The following is a 16,135-nucleotide window of genomic DNA, read 5'->3' on the forward strand; positions in this document are numbered from 1 at the left end:
TGGATCCACCATGCACACAAGTTTACAAATTAGCGGTTTCGTCTTCGTATGCCCTTGATGGTTACATCATCTTCCATATCCATATAGACACACAGACAGACTGATTTACCCGCACACACATACGCACTGACAGCAAACTGTTCTTGCCTTATTCTGTGACAATACCTACCCCAAGAGAAAAATATGCACATTTTTTTAACTATCAAAAAAAAAAATGGAAAATAACTACTGATGCTGCTTTACAATATTTACACTGGTTATTCATTAATCCGGATTTTCTATTTACATCCTACTTAAATAATCCTCATCTCCGTTGTTGACCCCTCTGATTGCCTCAACTCGAAAATGATATGGTTGTAGTGTTAGCGCCCAGCGCATCAAAAGAGCGTTAGCGACCTTATCCTTGCTTAGATACGACAATGCTTGATGGTCCGTTTTGAGAACAAAATCTCTACCAAAACGATAGGCATGAAACTTACCAATCCTCTATACTACAGCTAAGCATTCTTTTCAATCACTGAATACTTTTATTCCCTAGACAGTAACTTCCTACTGGCACAGTCTACAGGCATTTTAAAAATCATGTCTTGTTCCTGAAACAAAACTGCTCCCATCCCAGTATTGGAAGCATCTGTTCTTATGATAAAAGGTTTTCTGATGTTAGGTAGCTTTAAAATAGGTGCACTAGTCAATTTTTCCTTCAATGCATTGAACGATTTCTCCTGAGATGGTCTCTATAACACTTTACCCTAAATGGGTAACATAAGTTTCCAGTTTCATGTTAAAACACTATTTTTGTTTTACTCATCAAACACCAAGATTTGTAGAATTAATCTATGGTTGCATGACCATATTGTATTTCTTTGCGGGATGACTTGTCTGTACTAATCCACAAAGTTAGGGAGAACTGACTGCTCTCTGTCTGATTCTCTAGAACTGCGTAAATAATTTGCGTTGGATATAACTTGCTGTAAATTAGTTGTTACCCATAATTAATGAAAAGTGTGTACAGGTAGCCATCAAAGGGTTTGTATCAATTTTATGTACAAAATATGAACCGGTCTAGAAATAGGTATGTATTTTCGGAGCCATGATTGAATGACAAGGAAAAGTAATAATTTAGTTATAAAACCTGTCGAGAGATTGTCCGTTTTATGACCAAACAGAGGCAAATTAACCAAACAGAGGCAAATTAACCAAACAGAGGCAAATTAACCAAACAGAAGTAAATTAACCAAACAGAGGCAAATTATATTGAAACAGATTCCAACTCATTACAGACTTGACTTAGGAATATGAACAGTACTCCTACTTAATCAAAAGGATGTTCACTAGGTGCTAAAAATATTGGGAGACATTTTAGCGTCTTAATTAGCTTGATGCATTCTTTATGAATTAAATGAAATCCAGACTGGTCACAATAATCAGAAATCCTAAGAAACGAACAGAAAACACAAGACTCTTAGGATAAATAATATTTGATGCTTTCCTGTGGATGAAACCATTAAGTCACTGACTCTATAATTCAGTCAGATGTTAACATCAGTCAGGTCTCAAATTCCCACACATAGCTGATTGTCATAATTCAATATATGCATATTCAAATAGTCCTAACTTGAACATTGCAATCAAATTTACATGAATTTACAAATCATCAGGATATGCTAAGATTTCTTCAACGAAAAAAAAGGCAATTGAAAAAAGAATAACTTTATATAATATGCAATCAAAATGAAAAGCCATGGAGATATCGATTTTGGTGGTAGGTTAATTTCGCGGTATTTTTATCCTGAGACACATTTTCGTTTCTATTACTAATATTCATTGTGTAGTGTTCTGTTCGTTCCTAATAGTGATGCTTTTAGGTAAGTCTGACTATTGGTTGTTGTTGTTGGCATCCGTTAGTCTCGAGAGACGATGGAAGTGCGCCCATGAGAGATGTCCCGGTTGGTGGTTGTTCAGTGTCTGCTGTGGCTATGTAGTCCAACACGGGAGTGGCAGTCCTCGCTGCTCTTGCTGCACTTGAAGATTGCGTCTTCTGTCGGTTGGAACAGCTCCTTCTGCGCCCATGAGAGATGTCCCGGTTGGTGGTTGTTCAGCGTCTGCTGTGGCTATGTAGTCCAACACGGGAGTGGCAGTCCTCGCTGCTCTTGCTGCACTTGAAGATTGCGTCTGCTGTCGGTTGGAACAGCTCCTTCTTCCTCGGCGATCGTTTTTCATCACCTAGCAAGCGTAGTTTATCCTCGCCGGCTTTCAGACCAGTGATCAGAGAATGTCACCAGCTTGATCTGTCTAGAGGGAGCTCTTCCCAGGTGTTGACATCGATGTCAAGGGCTTTCATGTCGCGCTTCCAGACATGTTTGAAGCGGCGATGTGGCCGTCCGATCGACCTTTTGCCAGAGGTGAGTTTCGAATAAAGAATGGTGTTGGGGATCCGTCCGTCATCCATCCGACGTACATGGCCCAGCCATCTGATGCGGCGTTGGCGGAGGAGTGTGCCATGCTGGGAATCTTGGCACGTTCGAGCACCTCGTTGTTTGTTACTCGATCGCTCCAGGTGATCCCGAGTATGCGTCGGAGGCATCGCATGTGAAAGGCGCTCAGTCTTTTCTCTTGTGAGGCATACAGAGTCCAGGTGTCACTGGCGTACAGGAGAGTGCTTAGCACGCATGCACGGTACACGGTGATCTTAGTGTTCATGGTCAGCATGCTGTTGTTCCACACTCTCTGCGACAACCTGGAGATAGTTGTTGATGCCTTTCCGATCCGCTTGTTGAGCTCAGCATTGAGCGAGAGGTTGTTGGTCATGATAGAGCCGAGTTACATGAACTGACTGACCACCTCAAGTTCGTAGTTGTTGATGATGATGCTTGTGGGGTCTGCGTCCTGAACAATCACCTTTGTTTTCTTTAGGTTTATGGCCAACCCAAACTCATCGCATGCTTTAGCAAAGCGGTCCTTCAGGAGCTGTAGCTCATCTTCTGTGTAGGTGGCTAGAGCAGCATCGTCTACGAAGAGCATGTCCCTGATGGTGACTTCACGCACTTTGCTCTTCGCCTTCAGTCGTGCTAGGTTGAACAGTCTGCCGTCTGATCGCGTGTGCAGGTAGATCCCTTCTATGGACGTTCCAAAGGCGTGCTTGAGCAAGATTCTGCAGAAGATGCCGAAGAGCGTGGGGGCAAGGACGCAGCCCTGTTTCACTCCACTGCGGATGTCAAAGGGGTCGGATATTGAGCCATCGTACTGCACTCTACCTTTCAGGTTAACGTAGAAGGACTAGATTATTCTAAGCAGCTTTGGAGGGCATCCAATTTTCGCCAGGATTGTGAAGAGTCCGTCTCTGCTGACCAGATCGAACGCCTTGAAGGGGGTCTATAAAGGCCAAGAAGAGGAGTCTGTGTTGTTCTCTGCATTTTTCCTGCAGAAGATCGTTTCGATTCTAGACCTCTCTGCGCGGAACCCGCACTGCGACTCTGGATACACTCTGTCAGCAAGTGTCTGCAGTCTGTTCAGGATGACGCATGCGAAAACTGTACCCACGATGGTGAGAAGGGATATGCCCCTGTAGTTCTTGCAGTCGTTTCTGTCGCCCTTGTTCTTGTACAGGGTTACGATATTGCCTTCACTTATGTCCTGAGGCACTGCACCCTCATCTCAGCACTGGCAGAGGAGGTCGTTCAGGTATCTGAGCAGTATGCTGCAGCCGCACTTGATGGCTTCTGCTGTGATTCCATCATTCCCTGGGGCTTTACCTAAGGACAGTTTCTTTAAGGCCTTCTTTAGTTCGGATACAGTATGTTTCTCGTCCAGTTCGGCCATGAGAGGGAGGTTTTCAATGGCGTAGAGGGCATCATTGGTCACATGGTTCTCTTTGGAGTACAGTTCAGAGTAGTATTTCACCCAACGCTCTATCTGCTTGCCCTTGTTGTGAATGGTATCGCCTGTGAAAGACTTCAGTGGTGCTGTCACTTTCTTCGCGGGACCCATTGCTTTCTTTATGCCATCGTACATGCCTTTGATGTTTCCGATATCTGACAGAGCTGAAGCCAGTATTCATTGGCACACTGCCGTGCTAATCTCTGCACTTTGCTTCTGGTAGACCTGTATGCCTGTAGTGTCCTCTGGCAGGGGGATTGCTTGTATTGTAGGTGAGCACTGCGACGCTCTTCTATGGCTGGCATGAGTGTGGCGGAGTTAGCCTCAAACCAGTCATTATTCTTTGATTGCTTCTTACCAAAGATCCGTGTGGCTGTGCTGCACACAATCTCTCTGATGTGATCACATCTTTCTTTGGCACTGCCGTTGGGGGTTCTGAATCAAACGTCTTGAAAAGGTCATAGGTGAATTCCTCAGCCTTGTCTGGATATGACATTTTGCTCTCATCAATGCGTGGTTTACACTCTTGCCTAGAGCGGTGGATCTTCTTCGGCTGAAGCTTCATTTTGCAGCACACCAACGAGTGGTCGGTGTCGTAGTCAGCACTGTGGAAGGCACGGGTAAGAAGCACACACTTCATGGCCGACCGTCTTGTAATGATCAAGTCCAGCTGGTGCAAGTGTTTAGACCGGGGATGTATCCAAGACACTTTATGATGTGGCGTAGTCTGAAATAATGAATTGGTGATGCTGAGGTCGTGGTACGAGCACATCTATAGAAGTCGCTGCCCATTCTCATTCAACCTCCCAACGCCAAACTTGCCAAGACAGGAGGGCCAACAATCATTGTCGGCACCCTAGCATCGTAAAACTCATCCGTGGTATCTGTGGAGGCGCAAAGTGTGGGAGCGTAAACGCTGATCAGGTTGACAAGCCCGTTTGTGGTATTGATGCGGAGGGATAGCAGTCTTCCATTTCCTTGTTGGCAGGGTTCTATCATCCCCAGCAGAGTGTTCCTGACAGCGAATCCGACACCAAACTCTCTGGCTTCGTCGACACTCTTTCGTTGCCAGAAGAATGTGTAGTTCTTTTCTCTTAGGGACCCGGAATCTGGTAGTCGTGTCTCCTGTAGCGAGGCGATGTCGACCTGAAGTCTTGCAAGTTCGTCGTTGATGACTGAAGTCTTTCGAACATCGCTGATCGACTGGAAATCATCTGAAAGCCCAGTCAGCATAGTCCGGACATTCCAGGTACCTAGCTTGATGATTGGATGTTTCCTTATTGGTTTTCTTTTGTTATTGTTTGGTGCAGTAGTTGCAGTTCGCTTGTGAGGTACTCACGTACCTTAAACCTTATGCACCCAGCAAGGCAGGCGAACTGTGGCGGGACGGCACCTAATTGGATGGGGCTGTTCAGTCAGGGGCGGGTGGTAGCTGTCCAGTGAAACATGTTGGTCTCTCCCACGGTCAGAAGCAACCTCTTGCGTATGGCACAACACCAATCGAGCGGTGACTTATAACCGGTAAACTGCTGCTTCCCGTGTTGTGTCGACGCTGTGGAGCGAAGCTGGAGTGTCCTCTTCAGGGCGCAAGCCTGGGCAGGGTGATATGGAGAATCAACTGTTGCCCCTGCAGCTGATCACCCCTCTCCACGCAGCTGATGGATCCAAGGAAAAAAACAAGCCGATACGTCGTGGCACCAGCTGCGTCGGAGGTGTTGCCGAGATGACACTGAAAGCAATGCCAAGTCGGCTTGACTCTATTATCATTATTATTATTATTATTATTATTATTATTATTGTGGAAGATTTTTTTCCTTGTCTTGAGCTAAGCAATGGAAAATAATTTTCATTTTTGCGGATGTGTCGCTTGTCTGCTACCATATACGTTTGTTTCAACCAGATTCAATAAACAGTAATGTTTCATTTTAAAGTGCTTGTTATGACTTATTTAGGAAAAAAGTAACAATATGAGACCATACATATCGTGTATAAATCACTGTTACTTATATTTAAATACGCAAAAACTTTACTTTTGTTTTCTACTTCATTCCCACTGCACTACTAGACAATCTGTGCAAGCTAGTAAGTATGTAGTCACTGTCCGAAATGTTTGATGCTGCACTAACTAGTTACCTGTTTCATTCATCGTTTCGTGAAAACGGCATCCGTTTCAGTACTATTACTTCTCCATCTTTATAAAAGTAGATCACTGTGGTCTAGTTTTGAGCTTACTCACAACTGCATTTCATAGGAACTACTGATTGCAAACTTATGCAGTATGTTTAGAAGATAACACTCTGTGATGCCTCAGCATCACTTCAAAAGAACGTTAATATAACAATTGGTTTGCTTGCTTTGTTAAATTTGCTATTTAGCTTCTGTTTTGATGTACTGATATTTATGTTTGATTGGCAAAATTATTTTAGGGTCTAAATTTAGGCTCTTTCACATTAGTTATCTATATAATATAATTGTGTCATTTATTCCACTTTACTTTTCACAAAATTTTATTTACGTTTACATTTGACTTTTTAGTTATGTTTCTGGGGTGAGTGGAGGCGGTTGATAAGGTTTTGACTGAAAGCATTTCTTTGTCAGCCTCAAAGCTTCATTCTTTCAACTTTAGTTCATATCTAAGACCACTCGTATGACAGTTTTTGACAGCTACTACCTTTTTATCATATTTACTTACTTCAGGTTTTTCCATATGGACCGTAGGAAGGTTGAACTCACCTGACCCAGACTGAAGGTCAATTTTTCTCTTATGTGTTGTTTGTTGCATATCTCCACAACTAGACTTCTTATCTGGATTCCTGGAAAAGCATGCATGCAAATTGGAAAAATAATAACCTGTTTATTCCCGTCTCTTGACCTATGCTACCGCGTTCCTCTATGATGCACTTGTCGCTACAATCCAAAGAACAACTTGAACTCTTTTGTCCATTTTATCAGATATTCAACAGGGAAGAGAGATACGCACTGCAAGAGAGAGAGAGAGACAGAGAGAGACAGAGAGAGAGAGAGACAGAGAGAGAGAGATTTACGGAGGGATTTGGTTTGACGGGGATATGGAGTCAGATATGGCTTTCATATTCCCACATATCAGACACAATACGAGCTACAAAGAAAGGGACAGTAGATTACGTTTACTGAGCTGGTCGTTGGTGGTTGGTAGTAGATGGAGAAGACACAGCAGTCAATATTCACCAGCATATGCGTACACGTGCAGGCATCCACACATGCAAGAATACATACCTCTGATGTTTGCCATTATAATAAGAACAAGGAGATTTATCATGGCAGTTGCAATAATATTCATATTGCGTTACACATGACAACTTTACGCGATTTTACAATAATGACGTCGGTCATTTCACTACTTATTCTTATTTCTAATGTTCTTTTTCTCTTTGTTTCGTTCCTTGCTTTGAAAAAGATCGCAGATCCTTTTCAGACAGTCGCATGATCATGTATTGTTTAGTAACTGTATAGATTCAACACATATGCCAAAATAAGATGATCTGGTTAATATGTTTTTTATGCGTGTTAAGTGACTTCAAGATGCAAATATTGACTAAATATAAAACATCATTGGAGCTAACAAAGTCACCATTTACTAACACACGAGACTGAACATACTCAGACCTTTTGTTGAATGAGGAAACAAAATCGTTGTAAGAAACATATACGGCCTTATTTCAGATGTTACACCACTGAACAACCGCAGCTCGTTAATCGCCTCTTAAAGAAAATGCATAAGACAGAACATCTGGCTTATTTGACATTCCAGCGCCAAAAGGAGAGTAACAAAGTGTAACATATATGGTTGAATTGTGACATGTTCATCTGCAATTATGATTTTAACCAATACTAAGATACCAGACTTGCAATCGAAAGTGCGCGGGTTCGAATCCTACCATCTGATCAGACCGGGTCGGCTGCCTTGATGCATCTTTGGGCATATAAACATTCATCAGCATCAAGTCTTCTTCTTCTTCTTCTTCTTCTTCTTCTTAATAATAATAATAATAATAATAATAATAATAATAATAATAATAGTTTATGCTTCAAATAATAGTAATATTAATAATATTATTAATAATGTTGTTAATGATGATGACTATATGATGACTTATTGTAAATGAAGTTATTGCATTTTGGACGTGCAACACTGAACCCTAACAATTGGTCACTGTGATTACCATTCACTGATTTAAACTTTTGAGACTGAATAGGTTGTAAAACGAGTTTATTTTGTAGTCCAGGTTATATGTAAAGCCTGACGGCATGCCTGCATTAATAAAGCAAAAGAATGGACAGATCGTAGAGCAAAACTTGTGAGAAGAGTTCATAACTCTGGGTTGTTCCGATCGAAGCGCCCTCTGTTTCTTTTCAAGATATGACACTCGTGAAATCAAATATTCACAATTTTCACTTAGAGGTATCCAAGATCTTAACCCATACATATATTACTCTAATGGGACAATCGTTTACCGGTAGCGTCCGAATGTAACTTGCAAGGATATATATATATATATATATATATATATATATATATATATATATATATATATACGTGTGTGTGTGTGTGTGACTGTGAGTGTGTGATGTTATAAATATTTAATTTGTATCGTTTGATAGGTGTTTTATAATGAATTACAGAAGCTACGATTATTTAATTACTCTCAATTACTTCATGACCAAATCAGCAATAGCAATGGTGAAGGACAGATTGGAATTTGCAATGTCTTAGCATCTTATTGTCGTTGGTGATTTAATAATGCTATCAGCAGGAAAGCAGAACAGAACGAAATCTGCTTTTGAGTTATCGTTTAGTTTGTTTTTCTTCTTTAGCTATGATTTAATCAATCAATATAGTTTTATGTTCTTCTAAACAAACAAATAAATAAATAAATAAATAATAAAATAAATAAGTAAAAAAAAAATCTCTGGATCCATGAAATCTTAAAGCTTGGTCAGAGGAAAGAAAAAAACAGATAGCACATCACCCATTTATGAGAACGGATGTATGCACCTGTAGTGCTGTTGCTGATAAACTTGAGGTAGATTAGCTATGCATGATTCCAATTAGAAACATTCATCAGGTTCTGTGCTACCGCGTTCAGGTGTGTAGGCCTCTCTCTCTCTCTCTCTCTCTTTCACACACACACACACACACACACACATATATATATATATATATATATATATATATATATATATATATATATATATATATATATATATATATATTTGCTGCGATTTAAATGAATATACATTCAAGATTCTTTTCAAGGCCGTAGTAACCTGAAAACTTGATATTAGTTTTTCGCACGAAAAACTAGTTAGACCTCATGGTCCTGATACAACTTTAACTCATGATTCTGATCATACTATAGCAATTATTTTAGCACATCATTTTATATAGTCGTAGATCTTTTAAGTGACCTTTCAGTTTAGGATAAATAATATCAGAACTGTTTGGAAGAAAACTATGGTAGGTCTCCTGTTAGAGAAGAAAAAGCTAAAATGTTGTATTACTTTGTTTTATTAATCTCTTTTAGGACTTTAAGTATAGAAGTCTAAAGGAAACTTCAGGATGCTCTCTGCGGTAAGTGTTGAATAATCACAATTAATCTAAGTCTATAAAGATCTAATTCATCAGACTGACATGGAAATATTTAATTCAAGTTAAATTTACCAGCAGTTTGTATAGCCATATGTATTGGTCACTCCACACTTATTTTCAAAGTTGTCTTTGAAAAGTTGAAAAAAGGTGTGAATTGTTATACGAATTCCAAACATGTCTTAACATTGTTGATACGAAAGAACGACATGTGCTTTGTATTACTCCATAAACGATCGCATTTCTGACCTAAAGTTTTTCCTTTGCAAAAATGAGAAACACTACATCTGTGTAATTGTAATAATATCGGGTGTTGTAATTGAATAATCTATTATGGTAGTTTGAAAACGTCTGACAATTGATTCATACCGACTAAGGATTAGTAAATATTAAAAATCTAAAGATAAAGTACATATGAAGACATTAAATAGATCGAAGATATTCATATGTGCTTCGTCATTTTTCGACATGGAACTTTTTATTTACATGCAGGTGACTTTAAACAAAGTTCGTCGATTGAATCACCCATATCTTACTTGATGTGAAATAAGAAGAAAATATGATATCAAGTAAAAAGCATCATCAAAAGGAATCACTTGAACCAGGCTAATGCCAGATGGTATATGTAAAGAATGTTCCTAATTTCATCCAATGATGTACTGGATACGTGAATCACTATATCTTAATTTTATCCAATGATGTACTGGATACGTGAATCACTATATCCTAATTTCATCCAATGATGTACTGGATACGTGAATCACTATATCCTAATTTTATCCAATGATGTACTGGATACGTGAATCACTATATCCTAATTTCATCCAATGATGTACTGGATACGTGAATCACTATATCCTATTTCATCCAGTGATATGTTTGCACATGTATCAGTTCATCCTAATTTCATAGAATGACATGATTGATACATATATCCCTGCATCCTCAAAATTAACTTATGAATAAACTGGAACCGAATACAGATATTATAATTAATTTCGCCAGTAAGAAAAATTAATAGGTAATGCTAAAAGTGTATTTAGAATTTGCCTCTCATCAAACAACAAACAATACTAGCTAATGACTAAAATTATTCTATTGACACTAATACAAAATAGCAACAATTTTGTCCTTGCAAAAATACCCTTTTTTATTGCATGTAGACAAACATTGGATGTCTGGAATATTCTTTTTTAAATTGATGACCCAATTGGATGTCTGGAATATTCTTTTATATTTTTTAAATTGATGACCCACTCCCCACTGCTGTTTTGCACAGATAATTCAGTGACAGGAATAGTTGTTAGTAATTATACCGTTAATATAAGCTCTTATTACATTTACCATATTCAGATACTGACATGCATCAGTATCATCCAATGGATATCGCCATAGTGGCATTACCACTTTTATCACCACAGCAGAAATATCACTTTTGGCGCTCGGCATTAAGAGATTAGTGTTTGGACTGGTTGGCCTGGTATCCGTTTAATGTGCTTGGGTGGTGAGATGTTACATGTCTGCGACATGATGTCCAATTGCTAGATATCACTAGAAACTGCAACACTGCATATATCTTTGCGATATGAATGAACATTTATAAAAATCACACACATACACTTTTGCAACTACAGCAAGTTCTTAGAAAATATATATGCGCTTATGTATTTTATTCAAACTTGCATTTCTATACGAATGCCTGTTTCATTTTTCTTTTATTTCTTCTTCTGCTACAATCAGGAAGAACATGTCATCAAAATATGCCTTAAAACGAACTCCATAAAGTTGATTTCAAGTGCTACGTTTTATTTCAAGCCCTGTTTCTTTTGTTGGATTGTTTTACATGGGGGGGGGGGGCTTCGGTTTTTTTATTACCTAAAATCATGCAGATTAGTGTCTGAACTTCCACGACCTGTTTCTATGCAATATTTAGTGTCGTTCTTAGGGCCATACAAAATCCTATAGTTTCTAAAGACTAACGATACCACTATCTTTGGAAAAGGTCTTGACTAAATACATTTATAAATTGTTTCTGTAGCGATTTTAACTCTCATCAGATTCATATTCGTCTTTGAAATTGATGGAACGATCTAGCCAAAGGAGTTGTGAATACAAAGTGAAATTAAATAAAAATGAAAATCTGATTGCAGGGTCCGATACTGAACAAGGCTGTAAGCTCGGCAAAGCAACGAAGTTCATGTTTAAATGCAGATATTTTCAAAAGAATTAATACAAATTCTTTATATGTAAACTTACAATCATTAAAACCTTTGTTTCGCTCTAAAGTATCGCTGATACTACGCTCTGTGTTGTTTCTACAGTTCACACACCTCGACAATGTTCATTGCATATGCACATGAAATCAAAAAAATGTCTTGTTATTTTCGTTTTTTCTAAATTAACAAAATATCCGATTTAAATCATTGGTTTAATTAGCTATAATTTGTAAATGCATACTATCTGAAAGTATTAATCACATTAAAGCAGAACGGTTAAATTGTTCCATGCAAATCAATTGGTTTTGCTTTAAAATATATCATACAACGAAATGTACGCATTTCTTTAATAAATACAAGAAAACATTTCATTGAATTGGCAACAGGTGGTCATTCGGCACTGCTTAAGTACACGCTTCAACATTATCCCGATTTCTCCAGCTCTCCCTGTCATAATGTACTTGAAAATACACAGCGGCAATAGTTGCCATTAGAAAATTACGTCAAACACTCTATACCGGTTGCAGCTGAGTTTCCATGGCAATGTTGCATACATGGCCACGTGTGCACTCATTTTTACCATTTACGCTATCAGTCATAAAAAGTGCAGTGTGCCTAAAATTCCAGACTTTTCTTCCTAAACTAGCTTTGTTGTGCCTAGTGCTTGGATCATATAGTATACATTAAAAATAGGCGAAGCATCATTGAACATTTCCTTTTGGTTCAATGTATTTATTATTTACTACATGGGAAAATATGAACTAGTTTTTTCTGAACAAAATGCACAATGTTCATATTTTCCAATACAAATGTAATATATGCTCATTTTACTTTTCCACCTGAGGCTGAATAATAAAAAGAACACACTACAAGAACTAAAATGTTTGAATTTATGCTGGATTATAAAGTAAATATACATCTTAAGTCTGACAATACACAGTAACAGTATTAATGAGCTCATGGCACCACCCAGCGAACTTGAACTTGGTCGCGTGTTCAAAAACAAATCTTATTTTGGTCTACTTAAATTAGAAATTTATAGCCATATTGTGAATATATGCGCATTGAAATAACTATACCAGTCAACCTGGAATAAAGTTATTTTATTTTTCTGTCGATCTAACTGAAATCTTGTTTTCAAGTTGTGATTTATTAGCTGGGTCAAATCCATACAATGTACATGTGGTTGGAAATATTTGCCTTGATGCAGCTTTACATGATTTGTTTCTGTTCTCTCATTGATTGCTTGGAATCATAATGTGGGAAAATATGAATTCCTAGAAATGATAGTCTCAAATAGATGCAGGATGGTGTAAACATGGTTCATGCAGTAAAATCTACATATTTCGTAGTAAGAGCAGTGAACGCTCCAACTGCAAGGAGCGTTTCTGTATTACTAACAAGTTGCTGTCGAGAAACAAATTTTCCCAACTTCCAACTATGTTCCCTCAAGTCCACCTTCTACGTTCTTCTTTTTTATGTTAAAGTTCATAACATTACAGATCAACTTGACACCACAATTTTAATTGCTGTAACATCCCCATACAGTTGTGTAACATCATTTTATCCTGTTTCTACAGATTTTGTAATACTTATATTGATATACCTTATACTGATGATAATGAAGCGTGGCCCAAAGTCATGTCAGCTTCATCCAAATCCGACATCACCGCTTCCTGAGTACTTAAATTCTTTATTTCGTTCAGTAACTGATATTAAAACGTCTCTTTCATCTGAAATATTCCCATTAATTTTCACAACTGCCATTATCTAGCTTCAGCTAAAGATTTAACAGTTGACCCCGATATACAAAAACCTGCCGCCCTCGTTGGAACCTCCCACTTATATACACAATATTAAAAGAATAGTTATATCCTATCTGGTATCTCATCTGTATTACGACTCCATTCTCTTAAACTTAGTTATAGAAATGAGCGAAAATCAACACTCTTTGTAAATCTTTACAAATAATTTGTTTCCTTTATTACAATGAGAACAATTTATTAAGAACTTACAGTATTGCGAATTAAATCCCAGTTAGTGCAAAAAGATCTATCACCCGTCCTAATGAATAATGTTCTAAATAAATTCCAGTGTTGGTCGAAATAAGATCTACCTGTAGTCTTGAATATATATATACACTCTACGAAAATACGTAAATGCCCCAGTTAATTACCTTTCTTTTTCTTACTCGTCGTGTTTTACTTAAAAACTTAATCAGTTAGTGCACTTTTCTTACTGTTAATTTCAGTTCAGGGATGGGTCACTGCTGTTCGTGCTAGGAAGGCTATGTATTGTCTACGGTGCCGTTGTGTGGAACAATCAATACTGCCCCTATAAGGACAGCTTCTCCTGTAACTGCATTGATCAATTTGAGATTGACTGCTCTGGAAGAAATATGAGCACAGTACCTAACTCAGCCGCAGCTCTACCGTGGTTTTACAAGTTCATCGACCTCAGAAACAACCAGATATCAGAGATCCAATCTAAAAACTTCGAACACGTTAACGTCTCTGACATTCTTCTCGGTGGAAATAAAATAGACACTATACATCCCGATGCTTTTATCAACCTATGGAATGATCTTCGAGTGCTGGACCTAAAGAACAATAAACTAACTTATCTTCCATCTGAACTTGGGAATCTGAACAAGCTGGAATTCCTCGATTTGCGAGGAAACCGTATTCCAGCTTTTGAATTTAACGATACAATAATGAGGAAATTGGGCGACTATATGAAGACTTTTTATTTTGGACATGAGCAGCTCGATTATTGGCCAAACTCCATTCGTCATTTTCAGCAACTGCATCAACTGGAACTGAACGGAAGCATGATGTCTGAGTTACCGATATCAGCGTTCCAAGGATTCGAGTGGACCCTTCGGGAGTTGTCCATAAGGAACACAAAGCTTATTTCTGTGCCGATTGCTCTCCAGTACGTACACAGTGTCGAGGTCTTCCATTTTGATGATAACATAGAAGTCGGCGATGCTGGAATTCTGGCCCCTGCATTTGCTGGGATGGTGAGCACAACAACAACTCTATCGCTAGAAAATGATAGTCTTACGGATTTTCCAGATATCTTGTTAACACTTCGGGAATTACAGAACCTGAGTTTGGCAAGAAACAGACTCGAGTTCGTGAGTGACGCGTCCGTACAAAAGATAGCCAGCACAAAGCTCACGATCCTTAACCTGCAGAACTGTGGACTTGATCGGATTCCTGGAGCCCTATCGCAGCTAACTAGCCTCCAGAATTTGGACCTGTCATACAACCGAATATACACCATAGAGAAAAACGACTTGCAGCAATTGAATCAACTGTTAAATCTGATACTCAACAACAATGATGTGGGCTATATTTCCGACAGTTCCTTCAAAGAATTATTGTCTCTTCAAAAACTCGAGTTGAAGAACACCAATCTTACCCTTGTACCGGAGGCAATCAAAAATATCCCACGCCTTCACGAGTTTGATCTGAGTAACACGACTCCAAAGATAGAATGCAACTGTGAACGTATGATCTGGCTGTATCGTCATCTCAAAGAAATGAGTGATCTAAACAAAGCTGTTACAATCTATGGAGAGTGTGAGACCATTCAAGACACCATCTTGGATTATGCATGGACTCGTGTATGCAATTACTGCATTTCTTGTCCATAAAGCACTATAACCATTCATCCCTAATTATGTTCAGATACAAAAGAATAAAATGTTCATGCTCGTGATTTAATACGATGTATGTAATCAATAAAGTTTGCTTCAAACTATATTTATAATTGTGTGAACCTTTAACTATAAATTAAATAAACATCACACCAAATAAATTGTCCCATTTCTCAAGCTCAGTAAATATACTCATATATGACAAAGACAAAGTTTAAAATGTAAATGATACACCACTCCCATTCAACTACAAATGAACAATAGGATAATAACTGGATTTAAGTATAGCAATAACCACCACCATATAACTGAATTCAAAGCAAAACATCAACCACTCAAAACGATTAGACTCGTGAAACAAGAATAATTATATAAATAATTTGCCTTCTTATACACATTTATACTGGTTTTAAACATTATCAATATAAATGGAATATTATACTTCAATAGATTTGGGTGCATGGTGAAAAATGGTTTGATCTGGAACACCTCACACAACGTCTCAGCTCTAACGTAGATGATAAACTGTGCTGAAAAGCGTTCAGCTAGCCTCGAGTCCAAATAAAGTATTCGACAGAATGTTTGCCACTGACACGACACGTGAAAATTAAATGCTGGAACTCGCTTGATAATTACGCTACTTTCAAAAAGAATGTGATGTTATGATAGTAGTGAAGTGGGGCACCCTACGTACAATGGGAATTAGCATTACAGGGACCTCTGGGCAAATCTACGTACAATGGAAATTTAACA

General features: G+C 38.3%; 1 protein-coding gene across 1 annotated transcript; it reads left to right on the forward strand.

Moving 5' to 3' along the window:
- The first annotated feature begins 8,867 nt into the window (after positions 1-8,867).
- LOC149798715 (lumican-like) lies at positions 8,868-15,488 on the forward strand. The gene is made up of 3 exons (XM_089957583.1): positions 8,868-9,002; positions 9,441-9,487; positions 13,970-15,488. The coding sequence occupies exons 2-3, from the start codon at positions 9,476-9,478 to the stop codon at positions 15,377-15,379; spliced, it is 1,422 nt and encodes a 473-aa protein (XP_089813709.1). The 5' UTR covers positions 8,868-9,002; positions 9,441-9,475; the 3' UTR covers positions 15,380-15,488.
- The last annotated feature ends 647 nt before the right edge of the window (positions 15,489-16,135 follow it).

Source organism: Sinohyriopsis cumingii, chromosome 5 (genome assembly GCF_028554795.1).
Source record: "Sinohyriopsis cumingii isolate HCF-2022 chromosome 5, ASM2855479v2, whole genome shotgun sequence".
Taxonomy (NCBI): domain Eukaryota; kingdom Metazoa; phylum Mollusca; class Bivalvia; order Unionida; family Unionidae; genus Sinohyriopsis; species Sinohyriopsis cumingii.